The sequence below is a fragment of the Ictidomys tridecemlineatus genome, chromosome X (genome assembly GCF_052094955.1).
Source record: "Ictidomys tridecemlineatus isolate mIctTri1 chromosome X, mIctTri1.hap1, whole genome shotgun sequence".
Taxonomy (NCBI): domain Eukaryota; kingdom Metazoa; phylum Chordata; class Mammalia; order Rodentia; family Sciuridae; genus Ictidomys; species Ictidomys tridecemlineatus.
In genome coordinates, this window is record NC_135493.1 from 54309893 (window position 1) to 54336453 (window position 26561).

The 26561-nt window shown below is 34.2% G+C and overlaps 1 protein-coding gene across 15 annotated transcripts in view; it reads left to right on the forward strand.

The window, feature by feature from the left end:
• The window catches only part of Diaph2 (diaphanous related formin 2), an 802473-nt gene that overhangs the window by 599893 nt on the left and 176019 nt on the right, over positions 1-26561 (forward strand). For 8 of the 15 annotated variants that reach the window (XR_013431759.1, XR_013431758.1, XR_013431757.1 and 5 more), the window contains one exon: positions 15962-16051. Coding sequence is in view for 5 of the 15 variants with exons in the window: in XM_040283678.2 (XP_040139612.1) it covers positions 15962-16097 (136 nt within the window). In the remaining 10 variants the exon portion in view is untranslated. Of the gene's footprint in view, positions 1-14657; positions 14714-15961; positions 16098-26561 lie in introns of those variants that run through there. The other 7 variants (XM_040283678.2, XM_040283677.2, XM_040283675.2 and 4 more) reach the window with 2 other exon arrangements.

Here is a 26561-nt window from a genome sequence, read left to right on the forward strand (position 1 = left end):
GAGTTCAAATCTGGTACCCCTCCCCCCAAAAAATAAGAAAATAAAATTTTAGTTAATGTGTATGTTGCATCAAAAATAGGATCAAGTTCAGTTAGGAATTAGTAAAATATAAATTAAAGACATCAAGCAAGTATCATAGATAAAGACATACACAAATTCTCTTGAAAATGATTAATTTTAAGTGGAACAATATTAACTATGCATCATGCAGTATATGAGGTGTGACTATTTTTTAAATCAGGAATGTCTAGAATCAAAGGAGTTTTATATATTTTGTTTTCTTTACTGAAAGATAATGGCATTGCCTTAAATATTTACAGAACTCCTGTTCTTGATTTCATTAAGAGTTATGCCACATAATTTTGATCTTTCCATCCATACATAATCTTTGCAATTTTAGAATGGATTTGATTTTTGGAAATAGCCAAAAGTGATATTGAGGCAAGTTCTTTTCTTTTTCTTTCTTTTAAATTTTGAGACAGTTCTCACTAAGTTGCTGGGCCTCACTAAGTTCCTGAGGCTGGTCTCAAACTTGTGATCTTCCTGCCTTAGCCTTGCAGGTCACTGACAATCCAGACATATGCTAGAGCTAAGCTTCAGGAATAAGATATGTGATACAACCAGGTAAAAAAAAAACCTCTGGTCAAAATTAGTGTAAATCTAAGTAATTAGAATGATTTCACTTGATTCAGAGGTCAACCCTAAGAGAGGAGCTTCAATCACTGAGTAATGGCTCTAACAAAAAAAAAATGTTAATTCCTTCCCAAAGACAGGATTCATGGTTTCAACAGATGTATTGGAACCAGTCTTATAAATTTACAGTTGTACTTTTAAGTGCTACAAAGCATGTGCTATAATATTTTAGGAGAATTAGAACATTGAAAACTAGTTGGTATTGGACAACACATCTCATTGTTTCTAGCTTTGTTCTCTTCTTTTTGGAGAAGGCATGTAAGGATGGAGAAGCCTATAATTTAACAATAATGTGCAGCAAGTAGAGAAGATGCAGAGATAAACGTAAGCATTATTAAATTTATGGAAAGAAACCTCTGTGATGAATTTTTATTCTATAAAAGGGCATTGAGTGGCTTAATTTGGAGTCCAAATAGATTTTCCCAAGGGCCTCTCTAACTCATCTGTCCCCCTATTGTTCACTCTGTAAACTAAAGAATTTTTCTTCATTGCCTTAGCTTTACTTTTGTGGCACCATAATGATTCATGGGGATAAGTTATACTTCCATGAAAATTTTTTTAGTAAAGATATTGACCAGGTTTCTTTTTTACAGAGACTAATAGATACAATACACATTCAAAAAACTGACATCTTTTCATGATACATAAGGAACTGTTTCCTTTTACCAGTGACTACATACCAGAAAAGATTCCTGAGGGAAGTCATGGAACCCTATTTATAGACACAGGACCAGAGCAAGTATTTTTGAATGTCTTTCTTGTTCTGTGAGTCTGTGATTCTACTTGTCAAGATAGTTTGAAATGCTTATCTGTCTCCAAGGTGTTTCTCATCCCACCCAAAGAGGTCTCATAAAAGTCCTTATTAAGAAGATTAACATTAAACAGGGACAAGAGGTGGGAGGGAAAGGGAGAGAGAAGGGAAATTGCATGGAAATGGAAGGAGACCCTCATCGTTATACAAAATTACATATAAGAGGAGCTGAAGGGAAAGGGGGGGGAAACAAGGGAGAGAAATGAATTACAGTAGATGAGGTAGAGAGAAAAGATGGGAGGGGAGGGGAAAGGAGGGGGGGATAGTAGAGGATAGGAAAGAAAGCAGAATACAACAGACACTAGTATGTAAAAATGTGGTTGTGTTAACCAATGTGATTCTGCAGTCTGTATATGGGGTAAAAATGGGAGTTCATAACCCACTTGAATCAAATGTATGAAATATGATATGTCAAGAGCTTTGTAATGTTTTGAACCACTAATAAAATATTTTTAAAAAATGAAAAAAAGATAGTTTGAAATGCTTATCTGTCTCCAAGGTGTTTCTCATCCCACCCAAAGAGGTCTCATAAAACTCCTTATTAAGGATCTGGGGCTATGTCTCACTGAAAGAACACTTGTGTGAGACCCTGGTGTCATCCCTAACACTGCCAAAGAAAATTATATATATATATATATATATATATATATATATATATATATATAGAGAGAGAGAGAGAGAGAGAGAGAGAGATGGATAGATAGATAGATTGTGCTGCCCCTCTTCCATTTTCTAAGATGGTGACAGTGTTAAGACAGTGAAGTCAGGTTTCAGGTCTCAGACCTGTAACATAGTACTTGTTTTGTCATTTCCTCCTTCCATACCTCCCCTAGACATTTTCCCATTAAAGTGTGGTTATCAGTCCACTTTAGAATTTCATTTTCTTCCTTTGGTTCAAAAAAAAAGGTTACTAATTAATTTCCTATAGTCACTCAAAGTGCTTAATAGATTTTAATCAAATACAGGTCCATAGAGACATGTTGGACTCAATTGTTTTTCTTTCCCAGATGGAAAAAAGGGTACTCACATACCTACTATGAAAAATGTCTGTAGAAACCTGCAACTTTTGAAAACCTTTTCCATGCTAAAGATTGCAGATTAACTTCTAGCTAATCATAGTTCAGCATTCTAATGGACTGTGACGGGAGAGACAGTTTTTCTTCCAACTTCAGATCACATGTTTTTGCAGTTGTAAGGCAAATTTTAAAAGAAGGCCTTGGGGATCACAGCCAGCCTTCATTATCAGTGCATGACCGCTTTGTAACCAACTGCAAGTTTAATATCCAAGGAGATTTGCACATAGCAGTCTTTTTTCTTTCTTCTTGTTTTGAATAATTTACCTTTGAGATTCTCTTCATGACCATGCATGTGTGCAAAGATCTGTTTGTCTGTCAAAACTCCAGATATGTACCACATGTGCAAGATAGATTAATTTTTTATTTGTTTCTAAGGAGGCTGAATAGTAAGCTGGTTGTATTGAATACAAGAAGGCTACTTCCATGAACATTTCCTTAAGTTCACTTCAACTGGTTTCCCTCATCTGCACCAGATCTCTGCTAAAAGGGAATCACTTATACAAATCAATGCAAGGAACATTTTGTATAAATCATCCACCCAATCCTGAAAAGGTTTTTGTCTTAAACCAAAAGATTAGTAAAGAATCTGTGTAGTTCATGGATCCTGCAAGTCTCTCACTTTAAACAAAGACTTCATTTTCAAAATTAGAATGCATCTTTTCTTTTAACCTTGGGGGCTCTATGTAAATTCTAATCTCTATCCAAGTGAATGTTCTCAGAAGAAGATTGAGCTACATCAGTGTGACAAATGTCATGGCTATCAGGCCTCAGAAACCCTATGAATTGACATTTTTTAGAAAATAAATGTATGTGTCATTGAACCATAGATGATTAAGGAAAAAACACCATTCCAAGGTGGATAATATTTTTCTCAAGGCCACAAAGATTTTCCACAATAAAGAAATATGAGGTGTGTGGGGAACTATGTATGAAAATGTTCTTGGTAATTTAATGTTTTGCCAATTCCCAGACTGAAAACTGTTATTATGTAAATCAACTAGATCCAGCTGCTAATTCTTAGAAAATGTTTGGAGTATCAAGTTTAACTAGGGTTCGACCTTTTATGTTAGTTATGAAGATAACAGTAGGGAAGAGGGGGCAGAGAATTGTTTAGGGGATTATTTAGTATAATGTGTTCAAGGAGAGCCTCACTGATGAGAATAAATTGAAACAGTAACCTGATGGAGGTATCTGAGGCCTAGAAGGAACATACTCTAAATGCTCATGCGGAGTGAAGGAGATCAGTGGGACTGGAGCAGAATGGCCAAGGAAGAGATGAATCCAGAGAGGTAATTGAGGGTCAAATTATGGAAGGTCTTGTGACTATTGGAAGGGCTTTTCCCCCCAGCTATGAGCAGGAAGAGATGGATTCTCTGACACACAAAACAGGGCAGAGACAAGGACAGAGCTTTAGGGGAAAGTGAAAATTAAAGTTTAGGAGAGAAGTATAGTCTAAACAGGAAAAGAAGAAGAAGAAGAAGAGAAATACTGTCTATAGGAAGGAAGGAACATAGGATCCTAGGAAACAAAGAAGAGAGAAACTGTTTTGTTTGATTTGATTTAGTAGGTTACCTCTAGCCCATAATACATCTGTGATTATTTTACCATATTTACATAGGTTAATAAGCATGACTTTAATCCATATCTAGCAACAGTATCAATATATTTGTTCAGTGTATATTACTGAGGCACCTAACTACTTGAGCAAGCTAATCAAGGTTTCAATTACTTCAGCGAGGAAGAAAGTTATACCTCTCTGTTGTGATCATACTTGATTGGTTGATGAAGTATTCATGAGATCTTTCATAAGAGGAACTTTAAAGGTCACTTGTACCATAATAAGTGGAAATCTCTAGGAAAGAAAAAAAGTTTAACAGTATTACAGTGCTAATAAAGTTTTTGGAGAGGCTGACTCTGAGAGTCTGGTTGCTGCAGCTGAAAATTCTTTGCCCTGAGCATTTGTCATGACTCCTTCAATCCAAGATGCCCTTTAAACACAGTGAAACTATAGAAAGGGAATGTCTAATGTTGTTTGAGGTTAATTAAAGAGAAGGTATCCTTCCTTTCTTTAGTGGAAAGCCTTAATTTGTTCCTGGTTGCAGTTGAAAATTCTAATGAATCTTTGCCAGCATCTTATGTAGGTCCTCCCCCCTCTGATCATCTGGCTGTTCAATTCCTTGTTCAAGTTTCCCATTTGTAACTTGATGCAATCATTCTAAAATGGAAGCAAAACTACTTACCACTTAGTTTGATATTTCTTAGGATTTTCACCCACTTAAATTAATGAATAACTAATCTCAGCCCAAGTTACACATCATTTAGTGGTAGCATACCTTGGGATCTGTTTTTTCTAGCAACTCTTTCACCTTGGTCCTAGGCAAGTGGTTTTCTGATATAAGGTGACTGACTCATAGTGGGGTTGGGAGTGGGAGCATGGGAGGAATAGACAAACTCTAGATAGAAAGAGGGGTGGGAGGGAAAGGGAGGGGGCAGGGGGTTAGCAATGATGGTGGAATGTGATGGACATCATTATCCAAAGTACATGTATGAAGACATGAATTGGTGTGAACATACTTTATGTACAAACAGAGATGAAAATTGTGTTCTGAATGTGTAATAAGAATTATGATGCATTCTGCTGTCATGTATTTAAAAAATAAAAGCAATTAAAAAAAGAAAATTGTAGAAGGGTCACTAGCAGTCAGAACAATTAAAGCAAAGAATGGGTTAGGTAACTATATAAAGCAGAGCAAAAGAGAAGGAGAGAGAATTTTTAAAATAACGACACAACATTTTTTGTAAGATGATGAAAAGCTGTCATGTATAGAATTACCTTTCCTCATTGTTATGCACAGGACACCTTTGGGATAGGGAAGTGACACTGTGACTATAATTGTAGTTCACTGATCATTACCACCTTTTCATCAGTACATCTTATCATGACTTCATGAGAACTACATGAACAAGCAAAAACTTTCTACCATTAATCTTATCTTCTACTTGAAATCCCTCAGTGAAGGTTTTCCAGCAGGACTAACAGACTCATATGAGGAATAATGGGAAAAAGTTGAGAAAGTTTATCCATGTCTGGGTTAGAGGACTGAGCATGGGCTAATTTTCCTGGACCCTCTGTAAACCTTTGGGCAGATTAAGTGAATCTTCCCCATTCTCAGATAAATGGTCACTAAAGAAATAAAGGCAAACTCCTAAGTTCCAAATCAAATGGCATTTTCTTGGACTGTGTACTTCATTTTCTCAGGGAGATTACAGAATTAACTCCAAATGTTAAAAAAAAAAACTAAAAAACAGTAACTACCCCCCTCAAATCTACTCCTTTCCCCTTGCAAATGTCAACCCAGTTTATACTATAGTAAAGTAATGTGTTTACTTCAAGTAAAACCATACATGAATTTCTTTAGTAGCTCAATTGGCAATTAGTCTATGATTTTTTTCTAGATTCATTAAGATGGACTCTTAATAGAAGAATTTTCCCTTAAAACTTCCTCTTTTTCATTCTACCTATTTCTTTTATCTCATGGCTCAGGAAGGCAAGTCCTACTGTCTATTCAAAGTTTGTGGGTAAGAGATTATGTGTGTTTTCTTTCTTCCTCTTTTTACCTGATATTACAAGTTTCCATATCAAAAAGAATATTTTTCCTTTTTTCAGTGTGCATGAACATATGCAAGAATGTTCCTAGGCTGGAGGAAATGGGACACCAGACCCTGAAAATGTATATATTGCCCAAATGTGAAATGATATAATAATAAGAACTGATAAACTATAACTGATAAATTATAATTGACAAATTATATAACACTTGATGAATTATTTTTAAGTACCAGTCACTGTGCTTAATAGCTTTATATGTAGTTTCTCATTAACTCAAATAAACACTAAGAAGTACAGGTATTTCACAGGTCAAGAAACCAGGTTTAGCACTGTGAGAAATAGAAAGTCTGGTGGTCCATTTTCAGAATATAGTATTCAATCTTAAATGGATCCAATTGTAGCCATTTTAAGTATATCCCTTCTCTTTTGCCCACCCTAATTTTAAAATTAGCCAGTCATGAAGATTGTACCCCTGAGTCCTCCAATCAGGTGAAGGGCAACACTGCCTTAGGTATAGTAACCAGTAGACTACCTGCCCAGGAATGTTTGCTAGCCAGATTCTATAGAATGCCCTTCTGTCAGAAGTAAATGCCTTGCCCACCCACTTTCTACCACATGTTTGACTTCTTGTGATGCCTAGTACTTCTCACAGCACAGTTAAGTAAAAGTCCCAAAGGAATAAAGCATAGTAGTCCCTAGTGGGATTTAAACCATCTCTCTCACCCCTCAATGCCCTCCTGTGTTCACTAGGGTATTTAGAATGTTTGCATTTGGGGTCTTGCCTGACTTCAAATAAGTAACATGAATAGTTCACTTTCCCATTATTTGAACTCTGGGCATAAAATTACAGATCAAGAATTTTTAAAATGCTTATACCTAAGATGCATTAAACAAATGAAGCCCTAAAATCATCATACTTACCTAGGAAATATAGAAATTTATAGTGCCCACGACAGGAATTCTGTGGTTTAAATTTTAACTATTCTATGTTATTTTAGAAAGAAGTGATTGGAAGAAGCAATTTGAAGCTTTAAAGTAACTAGCATAAAATGCAAAGTTAAACAATATTTTGAAAGTATAATTTAAATTAAATAAAAGCTAAGGTGAGAATCAGGTGCTAATTCAAAATTTAAAAATGTGGAGAGAATTGTATATTTTTGTTTAATTTTCATTAAAAATAACATTGATTCATATTTAGTCTATAAATTTTTTCAATATAATACATACCAAGAAACAAACAATTTGTCTCAGTATCATTTAGAAATCCTTCTAACATCCCTGATGAATGAAGAAATACTCCTCAGTGTCATCATAGTATGCCTCTGGCACCAGAGTTACCAATTTGTTCATCAGGAAACTCCAATTTACATTCTTTTATGGTTATGTGATTCTACTGTCATACAGTTTCTGATACTATAATAAAAGCCTTGCTGAGTATATCTGCACATGTAACCAGAATGATTCAAAACCCAGAAGGGAAAATGAATAGATTTCCAGTTTGTTTGTTTGTTTGCTTTCATGAAGGCCAAATGATATAGGTTGAGTTCCCTTATCCAACATGCTTGGGACCCAGAATGTTTCAGATTTCAGAGTTTCTTGAATTTTGAAATATTCCTATATAATATATTTGGTTGAGTATCCCTAGTCTAAAAATCCCAAATCAAAATACTTTGATATTGGAGCATTTCATATTTGGGATTTTCACACTAGGAATGCTCAGTATATACACACAACACACACACACACATATATATATGCACACACATACACACACACACACACACACATTTCCCCCCAAGTTAACTTAGATACCAGTAATATGGTACAGTTAAAAATTGTGTAAGAGCTTTGGGGTATAGATCAATGGTAGACCACATTTCTAGCAACCCTAGGTTAGATCCCCAGCACTGCAAATCATCATCATCATCATCATCATCATCATCATCATCATCTTCATCACATTTAGTATGCGTTTGAAGGATGACTGAACCAGGACTGTGCACTGTTGGTCATAGAACATATCATTGTGACTTCCCAAAAGTAAGGGGGAGGGTGTTATGCAGAATTGAAAACAAATGTGGTAAATTACCAATTTCTTACTGTTCAAAATTTCAAATGCTTCTATTATACATAATTATCACAGTTGCCATGTAAGGAGCATTTCTTCTATAGCAGGTATTGTCTTAAATGTTTTATAAAAGCATTATTTCACTTAATCTATTTAACAACACTGTGATTTAATAAGCAATATCTCTTTCCTATAGATTTGGTAACTGAAGCTCAAAAAGATGAAGTAATTACCTTGATCAAGGTGACATAGATTTTAGGTTAAGTGACAGAGCTTGGATTTGAAACCAGATTTGTCTGACTAGAGTATTCATACTCCTAATTATTCCACTTCTCTCTCCCTGAAATACACCGTCAGCTTTTCAGTAAGGTCATGATACTTGCAAAGTGAGGTCAACACTGGAATAGTAAAGCCCCTGGAAGCAATGTAAATAAGGAATGTGGTAACAGTGGTTGTGGTTGTGTATTCAACTAGCACAAAGTTGGAAGATGTTTGCTTCCTATATACCTGACAGAAATGAAGCTAACTTCTAAGCTGCTTGCAATTTTTTAAAATCAATTTCATCCATTTTTTAAGCTTAATTGGAATAAATGAGAGGTCTTAGCATTTACATGGTGGTGGGTTTTTTGTTTGTTTGTTTGTTTGTTTACATGACATTTTTTGGTCCATAGGTCTCATTTGTTAATTATGCACAACAAGGGAAATAAGAGTTTTAATTTATTCACACTTTCAACAAGGCCATAGAGATTTCAGTGAGAGATTTAAAATTAGATTGGTGAATATTTGTAGTAATCCTAGACAGATTTTCTATTATATCTTGCTCCTTTTGTACTTTTTACTGACTCTTGAAGAACAGATATGCCAGTAAAATTGAGATTCTTTTTTTCTGTAAACATTTTTCTCATCTTGTATAAGGTTACTACCAATACACTTTTTCAATTAGCTTCCTTTCAACAGAACACGTTTCTGACTAATGACAGAATCTAATCAGTTGGTGATGTTCCCAACCCTGAGAATTAATGATTGATGTTTACTGGAGAATGATGTTTAAGTAGTCATAAGTTAGTGTTTTAAAATGTTTAGTGAAGTTGGATAAGTAATAAAGTATTGTTAATCATAATCAATTATATAAGGATTTTTAACCTGAACTTAAATTTGCTTCTTTTGTTTTTGTTCTTTTATTTGATAAAAATATATCCCGTCCTCCAAAAGACTTATCTATTTTTACATTTTTAGAAGAGTAAGTCAAAAATCTTTAAAATCTTTTTTATAATGTAAATTATATGTGCACATATATTTGTTGTTTTTGCTTTTATTTATTTTTGTAGTGCTGGGGATTGAACCCAGGTTCTCATGCTTGCCAGGCAAATGTTCTACCACAGAGCCATATTCCTAGCCCAAAAACTGAAAATCTTATCTTTCATTCTAGTAAAAGTGAAGATTGTTGATATGAAAATATCCTTAAGATCTCCCTCCCCCCTTTTTTTCTTTTGGTTTGGTTTTGTAGCACTGGGGATAGAACTTAAGCCTTGCACATGCTAGGCAAACTCACTACCATTGAGCTAAGTCCCAGACCCTTTTTTTTTTTTACATTTTTTCATCAAAAATGGGAATTAAATAAGCTTTTGTTTCCCACCCCTAATTTCCTAAAGTGGATTTAATAGTAAAAAGGGACTATGATTTCTTCTCAGTATGAGGCCTTTCCATGAAAACAGAACTATTGACATCAGGACAGAATTTTACTCCACAGTCTCTGTTGCTTGAAAAATGCATGCTTTTGTATGTGTATGCATTTGTATTCATTAATGCCAAACTACAGAAATTATTTTCCTCTTCTTTTTTGGCCTCTTTAGGATCATACATGCCATTACAGATTTTGTGATTGTTTTGTAGTTAAATCTATTTCTGAGACATTTAAGGTATAACATTATGGTCTTTTTTATCCTTTACTAGATAGATCTTCATTTATGTTGATTTAGTAGTACTCTTTGCAAGCCTCCCTCTTATACAGAAATTTAATCTGTTTACATATGCCAAATTTCTCAATTAGAAATTCTTTGACATTAGATATTGCCTTATTTTCTTTTACATCAGATTACATGAGTTTTGGCTTTTATATAAACTGGTATTTTTAGTTTTATTATTATATTTTCAAAAACAAGTTAAAAAGGAATATATTGGGAATGTAGCAGAAATAGCATGACTCAAGTTTGTGTATAACATAATGTCTATGAATAATCTATACCAAAATTTATGTTCTCAAAATATTGTTTGGATTTGAATGTTTTAGGGCAACCATTTCTACTGCCTTCATTAGATGATCTTATTTTATCAAATGATGCTTGTAAAACATAAACAGATTCTTGAGAATAGGACAGTCAGACTTATCAAATGAAAATAGAGAATGCCCATTTAAAGTTGAATTTTAAACAATGAATAACTTTTAGTATCAAAGCATCCTAAATATTATATGATTTTTTTGGTAGAAGCATATCCCAAATATTGTATAGGGCATACTTACAGAAAAAAAATCATGATTTTTCTGAAATTCAAATTTAACCAAGCATCCTATAATTTTTCTGGTAACTCTACTTGAGGGGCATCATGGTAATGAAAATGACAATAGATGTGGATGCCTAACAACTCTAGGTGTTTGTAGTATTTAAGTACCTGTGTGACCATGGGCAAGTCACTTAACCTGCATAAAGCTGTGTCCCCATCTTTAAAATGAGATCATACCCATTTGACAAGTTTGTTTTTTATATAGCTTTAGAAGTTTTGTTTTTAAAATACTTACTACATAATAGATTATCGTTAGAGTAGCTGTTATTATCAGAATAAAGACGTGTGTAGAAAAATTGTTTTCCATCTGCTCTTCCACCACAATAATCAACACAGAAGACTTTTATGGCTGTAAAACATGTGGGTGTTTCTCCCTATCTGCGAACAATTTTGTAATCATGATACCAACTGGGTGTGCTCTAATCCATGTCAATTTAGGCACTATAGTGTTAGATTCCAAAGGTTGATGGCTCAGTCCCCAAGATTGCTTCTCTTCCCACTTCAGATACCAGGCCCAGGTTTGTTTGGACCTGTGAAACTGGTTATAATTCAGGGTTCCCCGGACACCCCTCACCACCATCACCCTCACTGCAGCTTTTCAATTAATTTGCTAGAATGGCTCACAGGACTCAGGGAAACATGTTTACCAGTTTACCATGAACAATATTTAGAGGATATAATAAACAACCAGATGAAGAGTTATACAGGGCCAGGTCTGGAAGAGTCCCAATTGCAGGAGCTTCTGTCTCCCTGGAGTTGTCTCCATGGAGAGTATACCACCCTCCCAGCACAGGGACATGTTCCTGTTGATCTTCCTGCAAGCCCCCACATATTTATCTGTCTGCAAACTCTCTGAACCCGATCCTTTTGGGGTTTTATGGAGGTTTCATTACAAAGGCATGATTGATTAAAGTGTTGGCCATTGGTGATCATTTTAACCTTCTGTCCCTCTTCTCTCCCCAGATTGGAATTTGAAATTGAAAATTCCATTTTTTAATCTTCTCTTTATTTTTCCACAAGCTCTGAAGGGGCTACTAACCACTTTTAATCTTATTAGCCTACGAAAAGACACTATTACTTTGGAGATTCCAAGGATTTTAGGAGTTGTATGCCAGGAAACTGGGAAGACCAAATATATATTTCATATTACCAGAAGAAGAAATACAAATGCAAGATAACAGTTGGGATCTTTTCCCTCCATTTTAATGAACTTTTAGTGAAGATCCCTAATGACAGTAATCTACAGCTAACATACCCCATTAGATTATTAATACAAGAGTCCACTGAGATCTTGTGATTCTTTAGCACATCAGAGATTTGACAGGTAATAACATCTGCATGACATCAACCTTCTTTCCTATGCTGCTTGCGTCTTATGTTACTGACCAAAAGTCATACAGCTTATTAGCATGAGGGTCTGAATATATGATAACTTTTCACATTGTCTTTCTTTTTCTGTGAGTTATTATTTTATTTCAATCCTGCCTTTCTCAGATATCTATTTTTTAAATGTTCAATTTAATTTTTGAAATGTAATTTATATATCAAAAAATTTTCTTTTAATGTATACAGTTCTGTAGTTTTTAGTATATTCACAAGGTTGTGCAACTATCACCACTAATTCTAGAACAATTTCATCACCCCCAGGAAGAAACCCTTCCTCCACCTCCTCACAACCATGCATCCACTTTCTGTCTCTATGGATTTGCCTGTTCTGGACATTACATGTAAATGGAAACACACAATATGTGACCTTTTATGCTTGGCATCTTAATTAATTATGGTATATTTTTGAGATTCATCCATAATTTTAGTATGAATCAGTATTTCATTCTTTTTATTGCTGAATAATATTCCATTGTATGGATATGTACTGTATTTTGTTTATCCATTCACTATTTGGTAAACAGTTGAGTTTGTTCTAGTTTTCAGCTGTTAGGAATAATGCTCATGTAACTGCAATGCTCCTGTAGATTGGGAGGCATGACTCTGGGGATCCCTACAAATCAGGTTATGCTACCATTTACTCTGCTTAGTGTTTTAAAGAATTTCCAGTTTTCCCAAATGACCACCATTTTACATTCACATGAGTAATTCACAAAAGTTTCAATTTCTCCACATCCTCATTCGTTTTCTATTCTTTTTTAAAAATTACTATAGCCATCATAGTGGGTATGAAGTAGTACCGCAATGTATCTTTTTTTTTAATTTTCATTTTTGTTGGCATTGGGAATTGAATTCAGAACCTTCTACATACTAGGCAAGTACTCTACCACTGAGCTATACTTCCAGCCCATTCAATATGATTGTGATTTGTATCTTCCTAGTGATTAATGATGTTGAACATCTTTTCATGTACTTATTAGCAATATTCATGGTTTCTGAGAAATATCTTTGCAAATGCTCTGCACATTTTTATTGAGTTGCCATTTTATTGAGTTGTAGATGTTCTTTATATATTCTTTTTTCACCTTTTAAAAATTCTTTTTAGTTATACATGACAGTAGAGTGTATTTTGACATATTTATACAAACATGAAGTACATCTTGTTCTAATAAGGTTCCTAGGCTTGTGGGTGTACAAGATCTGGAGATTCACTGTGGTGTATTCATTTATGTACATAGGAAAGTAACATCAGATTCATTTCACTGTCTTTTCTATTCCCTTCTCCCTTTCCTTCATTCCTCTTTGAAATGTTCTTTATATATTTTATTCTTTTCTTTTCTTTTCTTTTCTTTTTCTTATTGGGGTTTGATTCCAGGGGCACTCAACCACTGAGCCACATGCCCAGCCCTTTTTGTATTTTCTTTAGAGACAGGGTCTCACTGAGTTGCTTAGTGCCTGCATAAGTTTCTGAGGCTGCCTTTGAACTTGCAATCCTCCTGCCTCAGCTTCCCAAGCAGCTGAGATTACAGGAGTACACCACTGTGCCTGGCTTGGCCTATATATTCTTATTAGATATATGATTTTCAGATATTTTCTCCCATTCTGTGGGTTGTTTCTTCACCTTTTTTGGGTATAACTTGATGAACAAAAACTTTGAATTTTGTTGAAGTCTAATTTGTCTATTTTTTGAGGGGCTATTGCTTATACTTTTGGTGCCACATCTACATTTTATTTTTCCTTAAAGAACAAAGCTGACACTAAAATATGAGTGAAAAGACAAGGGTTCTCTTCCCAACCTTGTAATTATATATGCTCATTTAGAACTCATTTTCCATGACTGTAAAAAGACGATTGGTTCTGCAGAGTAGTAGTATGTGATAATTTTTTTCTGAGTACATTATCTTTCTAAAACCCCTTAAGTTAGTAGTTCTCAAGTTAGTCAGTTTTCCCCTCTAGGCAACATTTGGTAATCTCTGGAGACATTTTTGGTTGTCATATTTGAAAAAGATGCTACTGGGTATCTGGTAGGTAGAAGCCAAGGATGCTGCTAAATATCCTATAATGCACAGGACGGCCTCTACCACGAAGAACTATCTAACCCAAATTGACAGTAAAGCTGGATTTGAGAAGCTGTTCTAAAATTCTGATTCTTATTTTCCAGTTTATTTTATATGGTTTTCTTTGAGTTGGTGTACAGTTGCCAGATAGTTTTGTGCTCATAATCTTTTGCTAGGGGATATTAGCCTAACAAGGGTAATGTAAGGGGAGATACCAAAAAAGATAAAATCATTTGTGTGTGGCTTTTTGTTTGTTTGGTTTTTGTTGTTGTTTTTCAGTACTGGGGATTGAATCAATGGGCTCACTTTAGAGGCTCACCCACACTAGGAAAGCACTGAACTATATCCCTATTCCTTTTTATTTTTTAAGGTCTGGTCTTTCTTTGTTGTTTAGGCTGGCCTCAATCTTGCAATCCTCCTGCCTCAGCTCCTGAGTAGCTGGGGTTACAGGTGTGTAGGACCATCCCCAGCTCATTTAGATTTTGTAGAAGAAAATCAACTCACACAAGTCAGGAGAGTTTGGAAGTATTTTTAGGGATATTTTAAACTATTGTATCTTTTTTTAAATACACAATATCATTATTTATTTTTATGGGATGCTAAGGATCAAACCCAGTGCCCCACACATGTGAGGCGGATGCTTTACTACTGAACTACAGCCCTAGCCCTAAACTATTATATCTTTTAACATGAAGAAAAAACATTTCAATATAGATTGCTTCAGGCAAAGTCTTGTAGATGTATTATTGTTATTGAGTCTTTTTCTTTAGGGTTTCTGGAACAAAGTAAGTTGGGCAAAATAGTTTGTACATGCTATGAAGTATATCTAATCAATCATAACAGGAAATAAAACCAGAACAACTTGATGGAAGGAACTTGTAGTTGATATGTCTCTGTATTAGTGACTTGTCTGAATTCCGAGGAAGTTGATATTATTCCAGCCAATCATTTTACTTCAACTCTCTCTAACACCATCTACTGAAATATATTCATTCACTGACATTCCATAAATAATCTAACCAAAATAAAACAGACAATAGTTTGAAATATGTTTGATGATTTTGAAATATTTTTCCACATAAAAAGTGACTAAACTTACAGATATTTCTCTTCTGTGATAACAGTGCTGATTGTTTTATGCTCTGCATCATTAGATGTAATCATTACCAGTAGCACTGTAACCACTACCATCATCATCATAATCTAAAATTTCTTGATTATATTTAACTCTGTTCTAAGTACTTTAAGTGCTTAAAACACTTCTCACAAAAATCCTCATTTCTCCTCACAAAAATCCTATGAGGTAGTTGTTTTTTTATTTCCACTTTGTAGATAACAAAAAACTGTACAGTAAGTAATAAAATACTTGCTGAGCCATATTAAGCTTTTTCTCGTATCAAAACTATTTCATATTTCAACAATGGAGAAAGGATTTTATTGCTAAATCTGCAACATTGATGTCCCTAATTTTCCTGCACCCCAGATAGTGGCAATTGAAGACTCAGTTATTTCTAAATTATTCTCAAGAAGAGCTGTCTTAAGATTAATTAGTTGTCATTCTTAAAAGCATATGCACATACTTTGAGGATGCTATAGTAACTTTCCATCTCTGCATATTTGTATAATTTTAAAACCATGCGACTTCCCCATTATAAAACTCATGGAAAGGATTTTGTTTAATTGTGTTTATACCTACAGGAAGCAGTAAAAGAAAACAATAAGAGAAGAGAATTGGAAGAGAAGACTAGGAGGGCAAAGCTTGCAAAAGAGAAAGCTGAACAAGAAAAAGTGGAACGCCAGAAGAAAAAGAAACAGCTCATCGATATAAACAAAGGTACAGAAGTATTTCTAATTATTTTTAAAAGATGACAAAAGTGCAAAATAATTTCACTAGTTGATTTTTCGACTATAAAGTAAATAATCATATTCATAGAAAATTTACAGTATTATTAATTACTTGTGTCAAATTTCTCTAATGATACTATCTATCACTTCTCATGCTACACTGAGCATTCAGGATTTTGATAATCAGTGCAAGGTGTTATGTTGTTGAGATAATCTTTTTCTCATTGATTTTATTATAATGATCTGAATGAGGCAGTGAATGGTAAAGGAAGAAGGGAGTGAGATGAAAAGTGAAAAACACAACGTGGAGAGATGTGGCCTAGACCTTAGTTTCACTTTGGTGGTACTTATCGGTTGGAAGTGCAGTTACAACAGTCTTCCTTGAGGGCTTAAACACTTCAAGTCATAATAGATATTGACAGCACTATTACAAGTTGAAAAAATAGCAGAGCATCTTATTCAGCTCTGAGCCTAAGTAAAAGTTGCTGGCCCATCCACATTAGTGTAACGTAAGTTGTTTCCTTGCTTAGCAAGAATGATCATATATTATAGGTGGGTTCTTTGATTTGACTTAGTTTTTAAAGAGAGAGGAAAAAGAAGAAAGTAATTGGTAGCCAGGTGTTTGTACTCTGAAAATTTAAGAATAAAGAACATAGCCTTCACCACCAGAGGCTTAGAGAATTTCAAACAAAATAAAATCTGAACAAGATAATAGGTAGTATGACTAATATTGGACCATTTATCATTGAAGATAACAATAGTAAAACTTAGAAGCACTGTATAATATCAGCAACATGCCAAGCACTATTTCAAGATTTTTAGGTCAATTCTCACATAGGTATGAGGAAGATGCTATGATTATCTTATTTTACAGACAAGAAATTGAGGCTCATATAAATTAAGGAACTTTTCCAAATTTGCACAAATAGAAAATATTAGCTTTGAAATAGAATCCAAGGAGTCTGGCTATATTATCTGTGCACTTATCCTTACCACTGTCAAAATAGCAACTGTCATATAGCATGTACCAAGAACTATCTTATCTGTTTTACATTTTTAAACCTACTTAATCCTCATAAAACCCTATGAAGAAAATTCTGTTACCTCATTATAACATGAGGAAGCCAGATGTGGTGATGCACATCTGTAATCCCAGTGGCTCAGGAGGCTGAGGCAGGAGAACTGCAGGTTCAGCTACTGAAGCCAGCCTCAGCAACTTAGGTAATAAGCAACCTAGTGAGATCATTTCTCTAAATAAATAAATAAATAAATAAATAAATAGATAGATAGATAGATAGATAGATAGATAGATAGATAGATAGATAAATAAATAAATAAATAAATAAATAAATAAATAAATAAATAAGGCTGGGGATATGGTAAAGCACCCTTAGGTCCAATCCATGTGCCAAAAATAAATAAATAAATGTTAAACTAAGCGAAATTGCCCAAGATCACAAAGGTAGTAAGAGGTAGAACCTAGATTTGAACCCAAGCAGTTTGTGACCAGAGTTTAATTATTAACTGTTATTATGTGTTTAAAGTGATTAATCATTATCAAGTATTCTGCTGTAATAATTTTATCAAATAATATCTATGCCATTGATTTTATTCTTCATACTTTTGAAATACATACAATTTTTCAGAAATTGACTATAGTTTATTTCTTCTGTCCAAGAAACACATTAACATAATTTCAAGAGAATAAAAGTTTTTATATAAACACCTGAATTTTAAAAAGAGATTAGTATCTCCACATAATTTAGCAAACAAATTTATAATTAGGATCAAGAGAAGTAGTGTCTTGACTGAAGGTTACTCAGTTAGGAAGTAATAGCCCAGCATTTCAATGTATATTTGCAGGAACTTATCACTTAAAAGGTAATAAAATTAATAGAAGAGTGCTAAAAGTTAGTTCCCTTTTGTGCATGGAGAAGTAGTGAGGGAAGAGGCTCACTCGAAGTGGTAGTAGTGGGTAAATTATGAGCTTTCTTTTGTGGTGTGCTAAGGGTCTTATCCTGAAAAATATTGGAAGCCTATGAATGTTTATAAATTGGAAAATGATGAACTTAGGTTTCTTAGACCATTTGGGCAAAAACAGAAAGAATGCATTCAGACAGGAAAGGTTTGAGACAGCAGAGGTTTTGAGGATACTGTCATGGTGCAAACAAGAGCTGATAGTGGCCTGAACTATGCAGCAACAAGAAGGTTAAAAAAAAAAAAAAGATCAGTAAGAGGTGTATAAAAGTTCTCTGTAGAGAGAGTGGAGAGAGGGACTTCTTTTAAGGAATTGGTTCCTGTGATATGGAGGCTGACAAGTTCAATATCAACAGAGTAAGACAGCAGGCTGGAGACTCAGGGAAGAGCCAATGTTGCAGTTCAAATCTGAAGATTATCTGCTGCAGAACTCCCACTTGTTCAGAGAAAATTAGTCTTTGCGCTTTATTCAGGTTTTAACTGATTGAATGAGGTCCATCTACATAATGGAGGGCAATCTGCTTGACTCAAAGTCCACCAGTTTGAAAGTTAATTTCATCTAAAACATCCTCACAGAAACATCCAGAATAACATTTGACCAAATATCTAGGCCACATGAACCAGCCAAGTTGACAAATAAAATTTTATCTGAAAGGGATGTTGAAAGATTGAACTACCAGTCTCTGATGATTGGTAAGATGTGGGAATAAAGGTAGGAAGGCATTTGAGAAGGTGACATTCTTCACAGAGAAATAAAATTCAGGAATAGAGCAGATTTGGTCGGGGGTGGGAGTTACAATGATTATTATCATTTTGATAATGTTTAGTTTCTAGATGCCTTATAGAGTAGGAAAATTTCTGATAAGTCATTGTTTATGTGAATATGAAACTCAGGAAAGAGGTCTGAGCTAGACTTAGGAATCATTGTTTTTGTTGAAGATTCAAATTATGATATGCTAGTTTGCTAGGTTTCCATAACAAAATGCCCAAAACTGGAGGGCTTACAAAAATCGATATATACTATCTCATACTTACAGAGGCTAGAAATTCAAAATTAAGATATCATTAGGGCTATGTTACTTACAAACACACAAGAGCAGGATCTGTTCCACGCCTTTCCCCTAGCTTCTGGTAGTTTATTGACTTGTGGCACCATGACATTAGTTTTCATATGGCATTCTCCCTGTGTGCATTTCTGTCTTTCCACATGGTGTTCTTATAACAAAGACACAAGTCATGTTAGAGCAGGCACACCCTACTCCATTATGAACTCTACTAATAATGCAATTCAGCCTATAATATATGGGATTCAATGAGATCACCAAGGTGAAATAAAAACTATTTGGTCTCTGAAGCCATTTATACTAAAGAATTATTAAGGACCCCCAATACATTTTATTTTTATAGATTATTTATATTGTCACTTATCATATTAGAATTAAAACCTAGACAACTTTTAAATTATTTGTTTATTCATTCAATTAAAATAACAATAGTAAACCTATTATATATTGAAAATAAATAACACTCTTTATGAAATGTAACTATATTTTAAAAAATATTAGCAAGAGAAAAAAATAGAGTTATAAATCTCTTCAAAGTCTAGCTAAATTAAAAAAAAAAACAGCTTCATTCTCATTCCTGCTTCTGTATTTAATCTAATGTGATGTCATTCATCATGTAGCTTCTGGAAAACTCTTATAAGAATGAAAGAAAAAAAGGCAAAAGAGTTTATAAAAATAGTTTTTCTTATTGGCTCTTTTTATTTATATATGATAATAGAATTAATTTTGATATAATTATAAAAGAATGGAATAAAATTTCATCTAATTAAGTTCTCAATACTTCTCTTCCCCTCCCTTCCTCCCACCGTTTTCTTCCCTCGGTTCTACTGATTGTTCTATTATGTACTTATAGTTTTTTTCTTTTTAAATTAGTGTCAGACCCCCTAAAATGATTTTGTGGACCCCTAGGCCTCAAAGCCCAAACTTTGAGCACCTCTGTTATAAACAAAGAAAAGTGTAAGCACTTAGAATTTGAGTGTACTTGTTTTGTATCAATAAGATAACCTTTCATACTACACCAATTCTCATCTACACCCAAGTATTTACCAACCATTTTCCCCTAAAAATAAGCCTGTATTAAGAAAAAAAAGGAAAGGTCCTGTTTTAATTATATCCATAGTCTATACTTTGGTTCGTTATTTGCCCAGAATTTAATTACCTCTTCCAGTGCCATTGAAGGCACAGGATGGATATTCAAATAAGTTTCTCTGAATATGCTCAGCTGAGTGATTTTAACATGAAAGATACATTTTCAAATAGGGTTTATCATTTATCTTTTATGTGTCATTGCCTAGCACTATTTACAGATCAATAAAATAGTGAACTGAAATGTTAGCTTCTTGATTTGTGGCCCATGTGTTGCAAATATAATATTATTTTTATTTATTATAATATAATGTTACATTTGGAATATATGAGTGTGAGTATTTACAAATATGTTTCCAAAATGCATCCTTCTCAGAGTAGAAGTGTGTAGTTTAAATTGGGAAGATGAATATTGCAAAAAAGAATAAGAATAGAGTTGGATATCAAGATGATGCTCAGTGTTAGAGAGTTCCCCTTAGTGTGTTAGGAAAGATGCTGTTTTGACTAAGTGAAAGTCAATTGCAGGCATTTTAAGAGCTGCAAGGAGGCCATGAAGTGTGAATCCATGAGGTGTGAAAGTCTATGGAAGATATGAATGAGGTATAGTCAGAAAATGATTTTCAGAACTTTGAACGTGTCTAGTTTGAATGCTGTAATCTTCCTCTCTGCTGAAAGAGAGATGTTGTAGAATATTTGATTGCCCTTGTAAGATATGTCTTCTATAGAGTATAAAGGTATTTCATGCCCATGAGACTATAGTAATACCTACCAATGGAAACAAAGGACGTTACCTTATAAGAAAAGTATTGCTGGGTGCAATGGCATTCAAATTAGGGAGACCCTGTCTCTAATTAAAAATATTAACTGGGGACAGGGATATGTCTCAGTGGTTAAATGGTTCACAGTGCTTTATAGATATACATAAAGGTGAAATTCACTATGGCACACACACACACATACACACACCATAATCTGGTCAATTTTATTCCATGACTTCTCCATTTTCATCCTCCTCCCTCCCCCTCTATCTCTTCCCTGTACTCCACTGGATTATGGGATCCTCCCCTTAAAAGTCTGTGGAGACTAAAAAGTAGAGGTCAATTTTAGCTCTTCTGTCTAGTCTTTTCACTTTGTTTTCTTTCATCATCTCTTCATGTCTCGGTTACTTTATCTGTAACATAGGACAAAGACCTTTGCCTACTATAGTTTTAGTGAAGATTAAATGAGATAATTATGTATAGTATATAACATGGGACCTAAAATATACTTGTCATTGAAGAATCTGGAAAAACTCAAGAAATAATCCTTACCCTTAAGAAATTTTCAGTTTTCTCAGAGAGATTAAGTAAAGCTGAATCAGAAAAGAATACACTGTGTACTGATATATAATAGAGATTATTTGCTCTGAAGAACTATCTAAAAGGGGAAAACAATTAGGTCTGATGAAATGACATATAAGGTTTCATGGATAAGGCCTAGTATAGTCTCTGGGCCTCTCAGTCCAGCTAGACCCTGAAAGATGGGTAATATTTGGCTGAACAGAAGTAAAACTACTCCAGTAAAAAGGATTAACATCAGCAGCAGTGCACATCAGCCAGCACAAGAAGGTGACAGACTAAGTTTAATGGTCCATGGGAAATACACCAAAATAATTGGGAGGATGGGTCCTGAATTTGAGTCCTGGCTTCACAGTTTACTAGCCATATAATCACTGACTAGATATTGTAGTTTTCTGTGCCTGAATTTATTCATCTATAAAATGGAATAACATTAGTACCTGTTTTATTATAAGGGCTATATGAGGTCAGAGACTGGTGTTATTTGTACTGTAGTCTGTTTATCAATTATATATTTTTGTCCTTTAGCCTATTGCCAGTGTTTGATGTTTAAATGTTCAGTGAATATTTTCTGTTGTTGCTATGGTTAGAGGAGAATTTAATTTGGAATAGTGTCAGAAAGTTAGGATGGACTGGCTTGCATTTAACAATAAAAGACATAAAATGAAAAAGGAAAAAACAAAAGGTAGGATGGAGCCAGACTGTGAAGAGCTTTCAAAGTGAGATAGGGGAGTTGCAGCATAATGAGGGAGGAGAGCTAAAGTTATTACAGGAATCTGGTTGGGAATTATTGAGGATACTAAGCCATAATCACAAAAAAAGGAAAGGTGACTACAAGGACAATGTCACTGGAAAACAGTAGTGAAAGGTGAAGACAACAGAGTTAGCATGTACCTGATTCTTGTTTCAACCTGTGGCAGTTTAAGAAGGTGGTAAAAGGAAGGAAAAATTTCATAAAAGGATGAAAAAAAAAACAGTGGAAGTTGCCAGCAACAGATTCAGTGAGGAGCAGAGACTCCTTGTAAGAACAGTACAGTTTTACCAATAGATAATCATATATTGACATATGACTTTTTACATATTTGCTTATTTCATTCATCCAACCAGCATTTATTGCACCATTTCCCAAATAATTATAATTAAAGCACGAACAGTAATACAACATTTATGTAAATTTAAAATGGAGAAAGTTCATTCAAATGCATCAAAAAGTATTCTAAATCAATAAATGTACTCTAAAATGTGTGCACACAGTATGCAAACTATACAAAGTAGTTGGTATAATCTATGTTCCCCAACCTTTGATTATATTGGTATAGATGATAATTGACTTAGGGACCACAAAAAAAGGTGAATTAATTCCGTAGGTAGAGAAAGAAATCTTACCAAATATTTGTATATAAATCTCTTTCTTTTCATGTTTATGGAAGTCAGCAAATTAACTGCAAGGATTTGGAGGTAACAATAGGAGAAAATACATAAAAATGGATGTTTGAAAATTGCAAACTACAACTGAGATTCTTATGCAAATATTATTTAATCAGAAACAGTTTGCACCTCCTTATGCAGTATGGATAAATATGCATATGATGATAAAGAATGAGTTCCCATAGTCAGATTCAATGATAAATCAGTCTTCAGAGATTAGATTAGCAAATGTTGACGAATAAACCTAAACATTTTAATTCTATCAATAGTGGTTGATAACAATTTTCTTTTTACTTGACTTAAAATAATTACATCTTATAAGTGAATAAATCCAGATGACATTATTTTGATCTGAATAGGTCAAAACTATGTTTCCTGATATAAAATTCCAGATGCTAAATTATAGTAACCTGCCACAGTCTGGCTGGGCACAATTCAGGAGCCACTTATCAAGCAGAATTGAACTTTATTTAGAACACACACTGCACCACACAGCTCTTCAGGAATTCCCTCAGAGCCCAACTGCCACCACTAGCTTCCCACAAGCCTCTCAACCTCCCCCACTCCTCCTGCTCTTGAGGCCCATTGGCTGGGTTGAGTGGGCGGAGCAAAAAAAAAGTCCCCCAATGAGCAGCTCCATGGTCTGAAAGGGCGGGGAAACAGCCCAATGAGCATCACCCCAGAGGAGCCAATCTGTTGGCAGCTAGAAGTTTGCTGGGGCTGCTGTGAGCCAATCATCAGCTAGCAGCTGGAAGTTTGCTGGCAGCTGGAAGTTTGCTGGGGCCCCTTCGGCTGTGGCTCTCAACAGTAACCAAAATTATAGATTGAAAAACCTACAAATAATTGAATTGATCTGAGTATTTAAGCACCTCTGATAAATCATTGAGAAATTTGTACCATCATTCCACCATATTTTACAAATACTGATGAACAATTCATAGATGCTAATGCAAAGCTAAACAAGTTTGTATACTTGGTTGACCTAGAAGAAAATTATTGTCCTGTCTATAAAGAGAAAAAGACTATCTGATTTATACTATGTTTACTTAAATTACCTTGCTCCTTACATTAATAAGCATTTCAAAAAATCTGTTTATTCAAAATCAGAGTTTTTATCTTTGTTTTCAAAATTTGATTTTTCAATGAAGATGGGAGATTTGTTTTCTTAAATAAAATTATTCAGTACAGTGAAGACTTGCCCAGATATCTAGAGCTTAGCATACTAAGGTGTTTAGTATGAATTTGAGTCCTTGTTATTTGAATAAAACATCCATTTTAAGGCAACATCATAGCATATTATTTTCATTCATCTAATAAGCATTTGTTGAATTGTTAAGTACAAGGACTGGGTTAATGAGATGCAAAGAGGAGCTCCCATTGTGTCAGTTATCAAATGGTAAGTCACAACCTGCTGGTTGAATCTGCTGATCACCTTTGTCATGTCATCTATGACAGATCTCTCTATCATTGATTTAACCTGCAATTGAAATGAGTTCAACTCCCTCTCCCATAGAGCCAGTCAAATCTGAGTTCAAATTCTGACTGTGCCTTCTACATATTGCATCCTTGGGCAATTTACCCAACCTCTCTGATTCCCAACTTCTTCACCACAAGACAGGGAAAGGAATAGCATATGCTCATAAGTTTTTCATGAGCACTAAATGAGAGGATAGTTGCAAAACTCTTAGCACTTGTGTGGCACACCAATACCACTTAATAAGTATTCAATGGTATTATCTCTTTATTAATAACAGTTATTTTAGTGAACATATCAAGGGAAACTATCAATGGTAATAGTCATTACAACAGAATCTTAATTGGCTAGCCTAGATGCAGAGAGAGGTATTTGGATTAATCTGATTTTATAATTAAATAAAAAGACCATTTGTGTATCAGGTTTTATCATCCATAATGCTTCTGACCTCTATTAGTGCATAACCTTCCTCATATCTTCCCAAATCTCTCCCCTGCCCACAATATTTTTGGCTTTACATTTTACATAGTTGGAAGTGTGCAGCATATGGTGCTTAAAAATAATTTTGGACATAGAGCCAGCACACAGTATATGTTTGCTGGTAGATCATTAAGATCTTGTTGTACACTCTGGACCATTATTCAGAGCATCAGTCATCAGTGTACATTAGTATTGGAGGGTATATTAAGCTGTACCATTTCCAGTATATAGTCTAGATTAATTGGAGGTTCTACTTTTTTTTTCTTGTAGCCTATTTAAGCCACTTATCACTAGTGGTTTTTTTTTTTTTTTTCTGACCTCATACTAAAATAATTACATTTCTGGCATCAGTTCACTGGGAATCAGCATAAAAATCCCATTCTATCTGCTGTAGCAGTAAAACAATTTATACATCTACTAATAATATTCTTTTAAATTGGAAGACAAAAATAAATATGTGAAATAAGGTAGATAATTTACTTAGGTCTCATTAAGTGTTCTTACATTCTAAATGTAGAAACTAAAATTTGCAAAAACTAAGAGCTGTCTTCAATGTGCTGAACATTGAGCAAGATTTCATCAAACCTGTGTAGAAGATGAGCAATGCTGGCAGTTAAAAATTTGGCTTTTCTCTACAGTATATGTTTGTTGCAAGTGTGCCCAAATGCAGCTTTACTAGGCAGAAATACATGAAAATATTGAAGCAGGTAGGTGAAAACAGTAAAATTGACTTTATAAGAAATGACCAAAACATATCATAGGTGGCCTAATCATTTATTAGAAACATGTATTGGTACCATATTGTAATATTCCAGTTCTTATTACAGAAAAGTATCAAATGAATAACAGCTGTAACATACCAATATTGCAATTAATTTGGCTCTGTTCTCAGTCAAATGCATTTAGATTCATGTCAGTAATTACACCTAACAGATTCATAGAACCAACAAACTGCACTGAACGCAACCAAGTCAATAATAACTTTTTAAAAATTATATTTGTTTCACTCATGTTAAATCCCTGAGCCCCTTTGCTGGTTCAGAATCAGGACAAAAATCTATTTTTCCACTAAATGTGCAAAAGGATTATTATGGACGAAAACCTTTCGGTGATTTTTAATTTAATTTTACAAGTATTTATTGAGTACCCACAGTGTACTGAGCATGGGTAATACACCCTATTCATAATATTGTCTGATAACTCAGCACCACTAACCTACTTAAGGAGTTATTAACCATCAGCTTTTCTTCTTCTCCATATATATCTTCCATAAAAAATAATGACTCTTTGTATGTGGCTCCTATATGTATGTGTATGCTCACAAAGGACTATGAACAGCATATGACATATAGATTTCATATTTTTCACATTTATACATATTTATCTTTAAAACATCTATTTTTAATAGTCCTCATATACACCCTTCATACAGATAATCTATAAAGTATTAACTAGGTTGACTAGTTAGTAGGAAAAAATGGGAGAGAACATGTTTTATTTTAAGAAAACAATTATGCCTTTGTTATGCTATTAGAAAAACTTTGAAACTTAGAATATCTGACCTAATCTAAATCAATTGTAGGTTTCATATGCTTTTTTGGAATAGC